Below are 13,947 nucleotides of genomic sequence, written 5' to 3' on the forward strand. Positions count from 1 at the left end.
GGGGAGCAGTGGCTCTGGCTGGGTTTCTGTGGGGTGGGGGGTGATGGTGAGCCATCTGCAGCCTGTGTGCCTTACAGACTCATCCCTTTGAGATCACAGCAACATACTTGTCTGTAAAGACTTGCCAGAGATTTCTGTACCCTAAAGGAGCCTTGAAGGAGCTCCCACTGAGTGCCTGGTGTTTCCTCTCAGGAGGGCTTTGCTACCACTGTATCTAGTGTGTCATGAGGTCTGAAATCTCTCTCCAGAAAAACTGTCTCTTGTAGTATCCCTCTCATGGCCCACAGTTACAGTAAGTGGTCAGAGTGGGAACCTCTGCTCCCACCTCCCAGATGAGTAAGGATCTCATTCTGCCCTTGTGCAAAACAGCACTGGGATCATCCACAGGACTCAGTCCACAAGCTGCTGCATGTGTAAAAGCTGATCGTTTGGTCATCACTGACCTTTTGTGGATTAATCTAAATTTGGGAAGAGTATTCCAGTTTCTGAGCAACTTGTGGATGTGATAATTCATAGACACTATAGGAAACTGCCAAGGATACTTTTACCCTCTAACTAAGAAATCTGGACTTTCCTCTGAACTCTAGGCTGGCTGGAGAACTGGGCTGGGACATTTGGCAGACACAGCCAGCGTCACTTGAAAATTCAGCCTTGAATTCTTGCTAGTTTAGAAATGAGCTATTTAAACATGCATACCCCGGGAGAGAAATGGCTTTTGGTTGTGAGCTGTGGCATTTACATTTATCCTGCAAAGATAGTGCTGCTATAAAGTCAAGTTTTTTCTACTGAAAAGTTATTTCAGGCAGTTTTAAAAGATTTCTTAAAGTATGTGGATTATATTTATTCTCTAGGTAGACCTGAGCCTGTGACAGTCAATGTGTCTGGATCTGTATATGAAATAGTAAGGAAAGGCCAGTGCAAAACAGTTAAAACACTGTAAAATGTATCTGGCATTGACTTTTTGTAAGGCAAGGCAGCAGGGTCAAAAGTCTATGGTAAATTTTTTATTGTCCTTCATGAGCTGCCATCCACAATGCTGCCACCAATGCCAGGAGCTTTGGACTCAACGTTTACTGTACCCTTCCAATCACCAATTCTCTTCTCCTTCTGAGAGAGAAGGGGACAGTCTTTTGGCTTCAAAGTTCCTATGCCTTACTTCAGGCCAAAGGATATTTCTGTTGTTGTTTGAAATCTGAAAACAGTTTGAATTCTAAGAAGGTTTCTTTACATTTTGCAAAAACAAAATCAGATTTTTTCCATTCAGAGCTAATTTGTTTGATATACATCCTAATAAATAAAAACCAAGATGCTAATATGTCCAAAAAATGACTGCATCAACATCCCATGTTTTCAAAGTGGGAAAGAATTAGTCTGAAAGTAAGATGAGATATCTCAAACAGGTGTGTCTCTAGGTCAGCTTAGTAAACTCATTCCATCTTCTAAAGTCCATGAAAGCATCTGCTAGTTTTAATAAATGTTCTTTCAAGATGAGAGGTAGAAGTAGCAGAGCAAATTGCTACAGTAACAGCCACCACCCACCCTGGAGATGTTGTAAATGTGTTTGACTGGAAATACTGTCCAACACCAAAGGAGGCAGCGATACAGAGATCTCATGGAGTTATCTTTTTTCTTGTTTTGCTGTGTGGGCTTTGGCTCATCGCTTCTTTGTGGACCTGGGTGAGAAAAAAGAGGGTTTCCCATCTCTCAGTAACGGAGGGAAAGAAACTGAAGGTAAGAAACATCTATATCTGAGGTAAAGAGGCACAGAGAAATTAATTTTAAAAACTGAAACATTGGTAGAGGAATGGACTTAATTTTGAAACTATGACCTACTTTTATTTCAATGTGTGATGTTTAAAATTCATGTTAACCTATAAAGATTTTAGATTTTTGAACAAAACACCTTTTAAAAAATCAGAAAAAAAAACTTTTTTTTTTTTTTCCTTTCAAGAGTGTTGATGGGGGATACTCTGACAGTTCAGGAACTTCCCTCAACATATTTTCCAAACAGCAAAAAATTCTTGAAACTGCCCCTGTTCGTTTCGAGAAGCTAGCATTTTTGAAGAGGAGAGGAGAGAGGAAGTGTTAGTGGTAAATGTTTGCGAAACTCTCCATCTCTGTGTCTGAAAAATGGACCCCACCTTCACTTACTTCTCTGGGCACAGTCCCTGCTGAAGAAGTTGTGTGTGCTTTTTCCTTTGAAACATCACTGGACCTTCGGCAACAGAAGATTTTGCTTACGTGCCCAAGTGGGTGTCAGTCGGCCCATACTGAACACCTTGCCTATGTGTACAGCTACAGTAATGTTTACCCGTACTGCTGCCTGGTATCATTTGACACTCATGCTCAGTGTCCTCAGATCAGGAGATTAGGTCAGGCCAATTTTATTAATAAGAACGATCCCAGTGCTGCTAGTCTGATTTAGAATAATAATTTTGAAAATATCTTCTTTTCATAAGTGCACTAGTGTGCATTTCTTCATGTGTTTAAACTGCTTTTCTGTTTCCCAGATGCTTCCCTTCCCAAGCACCTTGGGCAGACTGTCATTAAGAAGAGAGGAATTGTTCATCCATAGCACGATTTTAGGTCACAGCTTTCCCTGGAAGCCTGCAAGACCTAGGAGGCTTTTGTGTAAAGGATGAGCCTAACCTATTGGATCTACTGTCAAACATTTTAGATAGTCCACGGTACTTGCAAGATCTGAATTAGAGTGGACACTAATGCAATGCATATTACTGGATTTGGGCTGGAGAATTCCCAGGCCAGCTTGAAAATCTGACAGTTTCCTGCAGAGTTTTACATGGGGGAAAAAAGATGTACCTGTGAGCAGTGGGGAGGGGTGCCCACGTTGGCTGCACTGCCAAAACCTAGGTTTCTGTTGGATATCAGGACTTCTTCCCTCTGCAAATTAATGGCAACCAATGGCTGAACCAGCACTGTGGACATAAATCATGTGAAGGAACAGCGAGAAATGAGTACAAGGCTTTTCTTTCTATTTAGTAATTTATCAAGGGAAGTGGCACATTAATAAACAGATCTCCCTTGAGGTGTGGGAGTAACAGAGATAAATATGACTGTCAAATCTGGCCTGCTTCCTTCTGTTAGAGAAGGAGGAGACTGTGGGAATGCAAATGTAGGAAACAATATCTATATCTGGAAAGACGCATATTATTTGTAGGACAGAAACACTGGCAACTCATCTGAGATGGGGCCTCATTGCACCTGGTGCAGTATGTACAGAATAAAGCACAAACCCTCTCTCTCTAAAGGAACTCATCTAAATAGATGACACTGAGAAATAGGGACACTGAAAGAAGCAGCAATTTGCTCAAGGAGGTATGACTGGGGAGGAAACAGCATCCAGGTCTTTCCGAGTTGTGGCACATGTATTGAATCAAGTTGCCTTATGGCCAGAGGAGGGAAAAACAGAAAGTTTAATTAGTTCAAACCAGTTACATTAATGCATGAATATATTACAGATAGAGGACAGTTTTGACCATTATGATCTAGACTCAAGCAACCGTCATGTTGCTTGTTCTAGGGCTCTGGGAGGGCTCAGATTTCATAAACCAGATGTGAAGGTTGAGAATTCTGCACTCCAGCCTTTGCTGGGGGAAGGTCATTTGCTCATTTTGGTTTTGTGTCCATAGTGCTTCTGCAAAGTGTCTGGATCTTTTCCAGTTTCCATGGAAGTGCCACTCATCATGACACATGGGGCTGAAGTCTTCCAGCTGCAAGCACTAGGAAGGCTTGAGCCTAGTCCCTCCAAATCATGTAGTATCTTTAACATTCGAGAGGTGGTTTTGATAGGCTGCTGCTCTTTCTGTTTGCTACCTGATCCTTGAGTCATGTTTTCTCTTATCTCCCTGCCTGTGAGGCTGCAAAATGTAGTTATACAAAATATTATAAGAAGAGTGTGTTCAATATATGTGCAACAATTTGATTTTTAGGAGAAATTCCCAATAATATCAGTATTTCAGTAAAGGTATTGCATGTAGCAATTCTTGATGGTGTAGGACAAAAGTCACAAGAGTGCTTGGTTCAAGTACCAACTTAGCCTTGGACTTCCAGTGGGACCTTGGGACTGTTTATCTTGTGCAATGAGGGACATTATGGGTAGTAAGAGGATGGTGGTACTAAACCCCATTGATTACACATCACCCAGGCATGTTAATGACAGAGCCACTTAGGTGCACGGGTGAGTCATGTGGAGACTGGGAGACTGCAACTCAACCACCGGTCTCAGGGAAATGTTGACACAAACTTCTGTGAGCCAACACAAATCAAGCTGGCAGGATATATTTTCCCTCCTTCACCCTCATTCAACCTCTCACATGCCAGGACTGTCATCAGGATGGAAAGTTTATGCTCTTGCAAAGTGCCAGGCTTGTATTTGGTGATATGCAACCAAAATCAGTGCCTCCAAACAGCTAGAGGAAAATAGCTCATATTGCCTGACTGGGCAATTTAGTGTTTTATTCACAGTGTTTAATAGAATAAACCCATAGGAAGCTCTCTGGGGAGACCACTACTGGAAAAGTCAGGTGGTGATGCAGCGCTGTGCTCATCAAGGGAAGGAGATGGAGAGGCTGAGCTCTCCTGCACCCTTGGGTGGATGGCAGGAATTAACAGCCAGGTCCCATGACCTGAGAAACTTTTTTTTTTTAAATAGACAACCTAAACTCTGCTCACTTTGGAGGGATGACTCATTCCAGGCAGGGCTAGGGTTCAGGCAGGTTTTGGATCTGGTACCCTGGTACTGGAGAATGTTGTGGTATTGGCCCATCTACAACTCCCATCCATGCCACCCCAGAGATTTGAAGGTGGGTCAGGCCTGGGCAGAGTTTCCTCTGGATGAAGTCAGTCATTCCAGTTACAAGTGCCGATGCACTGAGGGATGCCAAACTTTTACAGTAGTAATTCGTCATGTATTGCAGATCCACAAACGAGACTGGCAGGGTTGGAAATGACTTCATGCCTGAATGATTGACAATGGCTAATAGGGCCCAGGCACTGGCAGGTCCCCTCAGAGGGGGAGAGTTTGAACTTTGTGCCTGGGCTGCCAAATTGGTTTTCTTAAAACTCTTAATTTACTTTTGGGGTTTCTGGAGCCTTGCCTCCTTCATTAATTGGATGGTCAGCATTGTGCTGGTGCTCGTTTGGTTTCCATTCCCTCTGCACACAAGCACACACACCATTTGCAATGGTTGCCCCAGCTCGGATGTGCGGCTCTTCTGGCCCGCTGCTCCTGACACCGAGTCAACAGGGACGGCTGGGCTCATGGAAACCTTGCAGGGACGTTTCCCTTTTAATTTTAAGTTAATTTAGTGCCTGTGAAAGGGAGTGATGGACAGGTTTCTGTATCCTCCAGAGACAGCGAAGCAAGAGGGCATTCATGGCACTACCTGACCCCTGTCATTCAGCGTCCAGAGGAGAGGAAACATCCCATCAAAGTGCAGCTGATCCCTGCGTTGCTCCTGGCTCCTGAACATCCCACAGCAGTCACGAATGCAGCAGTTCTCAGGGCTTCCAGCCCACCTGCAGGAAGGGAGCAGCCTACTGGTTTTGTCTGACAAAATCTCTCTTTCCTGCAGTGTCCCGGTTTTCAAGCCCACGGGTGACTCCAAGGTTAAGCCGAAAAAGAGCCCTGTCTATCTCCCCACTGTCTGATGCCAGCATTGATCTCCAGACAATGATCAGGACCTCCCCAAACTCTCTCGTGGCATATATCAACAACTCCAGAAGCAGTTCAGCGGCAAGTGGCTCCTACGGCCATTTATCTGCTGGGACAATCAGGTAAAGCTTTGGGAATGGCTTTGTTCAGCTGAGGAGCCATCCCTACGAAAAAAGGGATGATCCTCCAGCAAGGGAGACCTTCCCTTCCTTGCAACCTCTGCTTTTGTACATCAGGACTGTGTAGTGTAGTAAATCAAAGCCCCCATCTGGTTTTGCATGTGGAAGGGTATTTTGTGACATATGGGGTGGATTTTTTTGGCTGAATTGGGATTATTGGTTACCACATTTCCAGCAATTACAGTATGATCATGCCTCCCTGCAAGCAGAAACAGATAATAAATTAATCTAAATGCTTATTGTGAGCAGTTGGACTGGTTAAGAAACACTCTGATTTAAGAGATTGCCCTGAAGTATTCTCCAAATTATTGGCCCACATTCTTAGAAAAAATGTTGTCTGGGTGGATTGAAGAGCATAATTCTAAAACATAGTTAAAACAAATCTAAACCCTCAAGTAAAGTTTTCTTCAAATCCTAATTAAAAACCCCTTACATTAGGCTGCTGACTGTTGTCAATTCCTGCTATGATTGCTTCACCCAAGTTTCACAATATTATTATTCTTTTTATTACTTAACTGTTAAAAATGTTAGATTTAATTAACACTGATGTTGCAAAGCAAGGCTTATAAAGATTATGCACTCCTAAAACTTGTGGGGAAAAACAGAGATATTGCTATTAGTAATTCTAACAGTGATTTTGTAAGTTACTTTATCCAGCAGCATCATTTAAAATCAAACTGTAATGTTTGACTGTAAAGCCAAACATAATGCTGATTTAAACAAATTGCAACTCCTTGTCTGGTAATAATTTTTTTTCTAGTCTGTTTACCTGTTTAGCTGGATACCTCTAAGCATCTCAGCTTATACTCAGATTTTAAGGGTAGTGTCTGGTATTTTCAACAAACCAGTAGAGTGCAAAGACTGACCCAATAGTCAATTGTTGGCCTCCAAGGGAATAATCAACTAATAATAATAAAGAATTTGAAACCGTTATTGGTGTTTTAAAAGTATATCCTAAATGTCAGGAATTTTAAAGTGGGTTACATATATAACAGGATAACTGCTAGAAATTTGGGGTGAAAAGACTTTTTTGTTATTATTTTAGCAATGTGTTAGAGGCTGGAATGAAATCCTCTCTGTAAAAGCAAAATTGGCAATGAAGCATGTTGCTAGTTATGGCCCCATTTTCTGAGCGTTCACACCTTGGGCAGTTTTAGTGGTGTGAGAGAAAATACCATGAGGGTAAAGGTTCAGGGCAGTCACCTCTTAAAGGTAGTAAATAATCAGTTTTTGGGCTGAGAATCCGTGGTTCATGAATCACCATCTTAGAGTACCCACAGAGCATCTCCTGTGCTTCTCTGCCTCTGCCCAGGGGACTTGGTCCTGGGGGTGAACCCCTTTTTTCCAAAAGCAGAGCTTTGTTTGTCTCACACCTGTTGCCCCACTTATCTCCCAAGCAGCCACGGGCTAGTGGTGTTCCTGGTCACCACTGACCTAGATTGGAGATGAACCAGTGACCTACATAGGAAGGGTGACATACTTCAGCAGTCCCCTGAGCCAGCACTCCCCTCACCTGAATGCAGAGTAAATTGCATGGTTTTGGACTATGTTAAGTGGATACTTATTCATCCCTGCTGTAATCTGTGCCAAGTGAGCCAGGTGATGCTGGTTTTTCATATCCAGGTTAGCATAACCCCAAGGTTGCGAGTCTGCAAAATAGGTCTGTCTGGGAAAACCCAGGAACCTCAGGGGCTGCAAAGCCAGATGTATCCAAATCCCATCCTCTTCTGCACCCCCTGACAAGGGCTTTTGTTGTTTTTTTTACATAAGAAGCAAAGAAATTACAAAGTCTCAGTTGTGTTGAGTCAAAATGATTCACCAGTTTGTTGAGGTACACGCAAGACAAATCACGCCTTTGCAGTAAAGCAGGCTGTCAGGCTTATTGTGATATTGAAGTCATCTAGCTGGGGCATCACAGCCTGTCTCCTGGAGGAGTCTTCAGGAAGCCAAACTTGAATCAGGCACTAGCTAAAGTGACAAATATTGTTAAAAATAACTGCTCATCATTTTTCTTTCTCTTATTGCTGCAGTCCGGCATTCAGCTTCCCCCACCCCCTTAACCCTGTGACGTACCAGCAGATCCTGACCCAACAAAGAGGCCTGAGCTCAGCCTTTGGACACACTCCTCCCCTGATCCAGCCATCCCCGACCTTTCCCCCACGGCAGCACATGGCAGTGATCTCGGTCAACCCACCACCAACACAGATCAGCAACAACAGCAACTGCATCTCTGACTCCAACCAGGTAGGAACAGCTATCCTGGTCCTCCAAATGAGCACTGCCCTTCATGGTGGCTGTGGGAGTTTTACCCATTCTCTTTTTACTCATACTAGCTCTTTATGTTGCTTTTTCTTTTTCCTGGCTACTGTTTCTGAACTAGTCACAGCCAAATTTTGCATCCACATCCCCTCCTTGCACAAACATCTACCTACCCATGCAGAAACCAAAGGCCTTGATCCATCAAGTGTTGAACATGATATGCAAAGTCATCTCAGGCAGGAAATCTCCTTGAACATGTGCCATGTCCTATTGAAATCAAGAGAATTCAGCACATGCTGTAGTGTTTTCCAAGATAAGTACCTGAGCACTGTTAATCAAACTTCATCAATACCTTCACCAATTCCTCCTCCCTTTTTTGCACTGATGTGAACTATGCCAGTGGTCTTTATCTTTAACAAATAAATGCATCCTACATAGAACTTCTTCACATTTTACTTACTGTTCCTTTTTTTTTGGTAGCTTCTGTCTCAGTGTATCCCTGCTGTTGATTTTTACTGTTAAATTTTGCAGAACTAGGGGGCCAGATTTTGAAAACTAGGAATACCATGATGTGTGTGAAATCCCACACCTCAAAAGCATCCTTACAAATACCTGTGAGCTCACCCAGGCACATATATGTGTACACAAGCCCTCCACATGCACTGGATTAGTGAATATGTCTAACACATTCTTAATCATTTTTCTTTTCCACTTACATTCCTTCGAAGTTTAAATTGCAGTCGCTTTTCTCCCCAGAGACTTATTTCACCTTATTTCACACCCATTTCAAATTGTTGTTTTAGTTGTATCATACTGAACTTTTCAGACTGGTTTATTGTTTTAGGGTTTCTCATGGTTCCTGCACTGCAAATTCTGTTTGTTATTGCAGGTTATTTGATTGATTGGTTTTGTTTTCTTCGTACAAATTGGCTACCAAAATAATATGGCTGGCAGGAGTTCTGCCTCTGTTTAATAATTTGCAGGACCAATCTTGAGCAATTAGCAAGAGTATTGAAAATATTAATGTTCCAATTTTATGCACATACAATGGGATGTTTTTTCTCCTGAAGTTGTTCTCATTTTTTAAGAGCTTAGCAAAATACACACATAGTCTTTCATGCACTCAGCATGCCAGAACCCTCATACATAACCAGAGCCCCCTGCTCCCCCCTGGAATTCATTTTCTCGACAAATCATTTCATCACACTGAGAAATAAAATTGTGGTGTGGGTGGGGGTTGTATAAGGCTTGGGTGGCTTTCACATGGATTGGATTGTTCTGAGACAGTGCAGCAGTGGTGAGGCCAAGCTCACTGGTGAGCAGAAAATGAGGCTGCCCTTGACTCTTCTTCCCTCTCTTCCATCCCTCTGCCTTGCACAAATGCACGCGGGCTGGTTTTCATATGAAACCCAGGGCAACAGGCCAATACCCTGTTGTCCCCTGCCACTCCTGAAGTTCATGCTGCTGCCTGTCTCTCATCCCAAACCCCAGTGCCATATCTTGCCTGGTTTTCTTTCCTAGAGCAAGCAAAGCAGCGAGTCGGCCGTGAGCAGCACCGTCAATCCAGTAATTAACAAGCGCAGCAAAGTCAAGACTGAAGTCGAGGGCTTGCCCCCAGTGTCCCCAAACACACAGGTAACCTCCTTGGTGTGAGACATGCTTTGTGGCCGAGACAGCTGGGTCTTGTCTTTGGGAATGATACTCTTGGCACCTTATGCTGCAGCTGGAAGCAAGGCAGCAAAGTCTGCTAGGCAAGCGGATGTCTCCTGGAGTGTGAAGCCTAGAAAGGTACAGGGCAGAGCTGCGGTGATTGAGTGAAATATTCAATGGGTGCCTGGGACTCAGCTTGCTGTTGCTGTACTTGGATAGAAAAAAATGAAGAGAGGAAATATACCAAGTGTGATAATTTAAAAATCACATCTTGAGTTTTCTGTGCTGCAAAGCAATGAGTGTTAGTGTCTCAGAGCAAACATAGATTATGAGGGAAGCTTGCATGTAGGTAGAAGGCTTGCAAAAAAAGGACAGCTTCTTGATTGAACAAGGAATTGCTCCTAGAAACATCCTTTACACTGGTGACACAACATTTGACACCAAGAAGGGCCCAAAGGCCTTTGCTTGCTTTCTGGAGCTCTGTGATTGCAAACTGTTTAATGGCTGACAGTATCCATCTGACCGTTCTTTATCACAACTGTAAACTATCAGGAGTGCTCTGGGCACTTCATTTTCATGAAATATTAGACCGTGTTATTGTCAAGCGAATGGAAGAGTTGATGACAAATTTCTCCTTCTGCCCTGGTTCAGGAGCAGGTCTCAGCATGATGCATGGGGACAGCAATGTGTGCAGTCATCAGGGGGCTGGTAAAATTGATGAAGATAGCATATCAGGGAAAGATAAACATGCTGTAGTCAGCACGATTAGGGCAAAGAGGCACCTCTCTGGAGCTTTGAGTTTAGGAGTGCATCTACACACTGCTGCAAAATCACAAGCCCCGAAAAACCAATCTGGCCACCACCCGGGCTACTAGGGCAAAGTGTTTACTTCTTGCAGCAAACAAAAAAATATTTGAAAGCTATTACCTGCTTTATCAAAGCATGTGTAGCAGAGGAGCTGTGGGACAGACATGTGCTAGCTCAATGGCTGTCATCCTCTGTTCTCTGCTCCAGTGCAAAGCGATGTGCACCCAGCCTCAGGGAGTGCTTGGACAGTGGCAGCCTGGCTCACCCCTGCAGCCCTGCCCCAGAGTTTAATCCACTGAGTCTTATAGGCACTGAAATTAGCACTGAAAGAAGCGGGAGAGTAGTTTAAAGTGGTGAAAGGAGATTTGATTGGAATAGCAAGGTGAAATTAAGAGTAGGAAAATGCACGCTGATCATCTAATAGTTCCTAATGAGGCAATATGTGAAGTAATACCCCAGGGGAAATGTAGGCTCCACGTCTTGCAGCATTTCAGTATGGACTGGGAAATCACTAGAAAGTACCATGTAAGAGACAGCCCATTCTTGGCAAGGAGGACAGGTTAAAAAGCTGAATGTAGTGGGTGTCTCCTCTTTGGTCTAAGCAACAGCAATTCATTAAATTTGGGAATTCCTTTTCTGCAGGAGACTGTGCTGAAAAGTTGTGTTACAGTCAATTAGGTATTGACTGATTCATTTTTTGCTGACTATAAAGCTCATCCTTCCTAAAAAAAGGCATGTATGTGTATGTTTTGTTTTGGAAATGCTGCATTGGAAATGCCTCATGTGAATTGTGGTTTGGGTGTTCAAAATCCTTGGTCAGACAGTATCTCCAGTAGTGGCTTGTGCTCTAAAAAAATGCAATCCAGACAAGATTTGTGGGACACAGATTTGTGGGACTCAGGCATGAGTGACCTGAGTTACTGAGCTCTTACAATGCCACAAGAGCTCCAGTACAAGATTCAGATTAGCATTGAACTAGCCGGAAATAAAACAAGTCAATCCTCTTCAACAAATGAAATGGTTTCAATTCCATTTTTCCAACAGAAGGTATAAAATTTTGGCAAAATAAGATTTTTAGTAGAAAATTACAGTTTTCTAGGGACCACACTTTGCATGAAGACAAACGTTTCAACAAAAAATAATGCTCATAACTCAACCAAATAGGAATTGCAGGAAGAAGAAGCTGCTATTTGAACTTTCTCAGACTGTTGCTATGGGCTCTCATATAGTTTGAATCTCCAGAAGTCTGTCTGTAAATTACTAGTTTCCTGTCCTAAAAGCCACCTTGCAATACTTCTTTTTTTAAATTAAGAGCTAATTAAAACAAATCTCTTCCTCTCGATATCTAAACTTTTGAATCGAAAAGTCATAGCTGGCATGTATGTCATGAGCTAGTTAATGAAAATTGTTGAACTTTGGTACAGTATGTCTCACTTTCCAAACCATATAATGCCATTAAGTCATTAATCACTGCAGCTCCCCAGGAGGCATTCGGAAAGTGTTGGTGGGGAAGGAGATGGCAGCCAGATAGATTTGTTTGGGCAGGCCAGAGACAGTTTGAGATGGGTCTGGCTGTGTCTGCACACATATGGGTCCAACTGGAGAATCAGATCATGAGGAACAGTGTCTGCTGTGGTTAGTCATCCCAGATGCTCCTGTGTAAAGCTGTCCTGCAGGTGGGATGTTTTGTTGTAGGCAATAGTAGTAATTGGGAGGAAAGAGAATGAAGGAGGACAAAACATGCAGGGGTTTGTCTTGCTAAATTCCAGCCCAGTATTGGCTGCTGATTGCCTTGTCTCTAGTGCAAGTGTCTGATGCATGCAGAGCTGACAGTTGTCCTTACTCTGAATTGTACTAATTATGTTGTGTGTTACACTGTTGTGTAGTTGCCCATGCTTTAATCCTCATAGCAGCCATAACAAAAATATTCTGTGCTTCATTTAGCACTGAGGAGCTGGCTAGACAGAGAAGTTAAGGAGAGAGCTCACAGCGTGCTCAGCATTAAAGAAACTCATTTATGAGTCGGGAGTTCCTGGAGCTCTGTTCTGCAACCCCAGCCTTCACTGGGTCTTGCTCAAGCTTCCCAAATTTCACTCTCAGAGAAGTGCTTTGAGAGCTCATCACTTTGTCCCTGTGGAGCATCCTGCAGGCATAAATCTTTGGGTAAGGATTAGGTGTCATTTTCTCATCTACTAAAAGATGCAGAAAACAGAAACCCTCTCCCCAGCCCATGTCAGGTGAGTGTGGTAACCACTAGGCTTTGAGCCCTCTGTGGTTTCTTCATGCTCATGTTTCTCCACTTTGCCCGGATCAGAAGTTTTGCTCCAGCAAAGAACACAACCAAAGGTCAAGAGCCGGCTTTTTCCTTTCTCCAGCCTTTCCTGAGACTACCCACAACCTGGCTGAAGCCAGGCATTGCTGTGGTGATGGCTTCAGGATGTTTCATGTCGTGTCATTAACTCTGATCCACTTCTACAAAAACTCTGTAACTCTTTATTTCACAGTAATCATGGATGTTATGTAGCCAAAATGAGCATGGTTTTGTGATCAGTTGATACCTGCCCTGTAATCTATGAGTAATGGACGAATTAAGATGAAAGAAGTTCACTTATACAATGCACTGTTGTGTGTTGCAGGAGCATCTGACAGACCTGAAAGAAGATCTAGATAAGGATGAATGTAAACAGGAGCCTGAGGTGATTTATGAGACTAACTGTCACTGGGAAGGGTGCACAAAGGAATATGACACTCAAGAGCAGCTCGTCCATGTGAGTAATGGTTGGGAGGAAACCCCAGCGATAAATTTGGGGTTCTGTGCACTTGTCCTCATATTTTATCACTAGCTGCTGTACAGCCAGAGCTCACCCTGGGAGCTACTAAAGGTGCAAATCAGAGATACGGTGTGTAAACACTGCCAAAGCAGGTCGCTGCTCCCCGAAGAGTTCAGCTGAGAGAAGCCTCTCATAGATTATGTGATATTGCTCCCTTCTCAGCTGCTGAGGCTGCAGTTTCAGTCTCCCTTGTGTATGGCCCAGCAACAGAAGGCTCTGTGCAGAAGGGCCTGATCAGAAAATGGGGAAGAGGGCTGAGCCCTTCCCTCTTCACTGGCCATATTCACTGAGCTTTCCCATGTAGCTACTCCAGCACTGGGTCAGGGATTGTCTCTGCTGTCCCCAGTCCTAGTCCAGACCATGAAAGCCTTTTATGCTGCTGTGACATGACCTGTGGGGCCATATCATTTAAAGGCTGTTGACCTACTCAGCTCATCCCTCACACAAAAATAGAGCACTCAAGAGTTTGGAGACAGGCTTCAATGTTTCCATCAGAGTCTGAAATACAGAAAGTGGGTTGATTTTCTAAAACTTGGGAAACAGCACT

At 43.4% G+C, this 13,947-nt stretch overlaps 1 protein-coding gene across 1 annotated transcript in view; it reads left to right on the forward strand.

Annotated features, from left to right (window-relative positions):
• Nucleotides 1–13,947, forward strand: part of GLI2 (GLI family zinc finger 2) — a 190,880-nt gene that overhangs the window by 155,984 nt on the left and 20,949 nt on the right. The window contains exons 6-9 of the mRNA XM_027637474.1: nt 5,595–5,796; nt 7,884–8,097; nt 9,634–9,747; nt 13,206–13,337. Of these exons, the coding sequence (XP_027493275.1) occupies nt 5,595–5,796; nt 7,884–8,097; nt 9,634–9,747; nt 13,206–13,337 (662 nt within the window). The remainder of the gene's footprint in view (nt 1–5,594; nt 5,797–7,883; nt 8,098–9,633; nt 9,748–13,205; nt 13,338–13,947) is intronic.

This window comes from Corapipo altera, unplaced genomic scaffold (assembly GCF_003945725.1).
Source record: "Corapipo altera isolate COAL_440 unplaced genomic scaffold, ASM394572v1 45, whole genome shotgun sequence".
Classification (NCBI taxonomy): Eukaryota; Metazoa; Chordata; class Aves; order Passeriformes; family Pipridae; genus Corapipo; species Corapipo altera.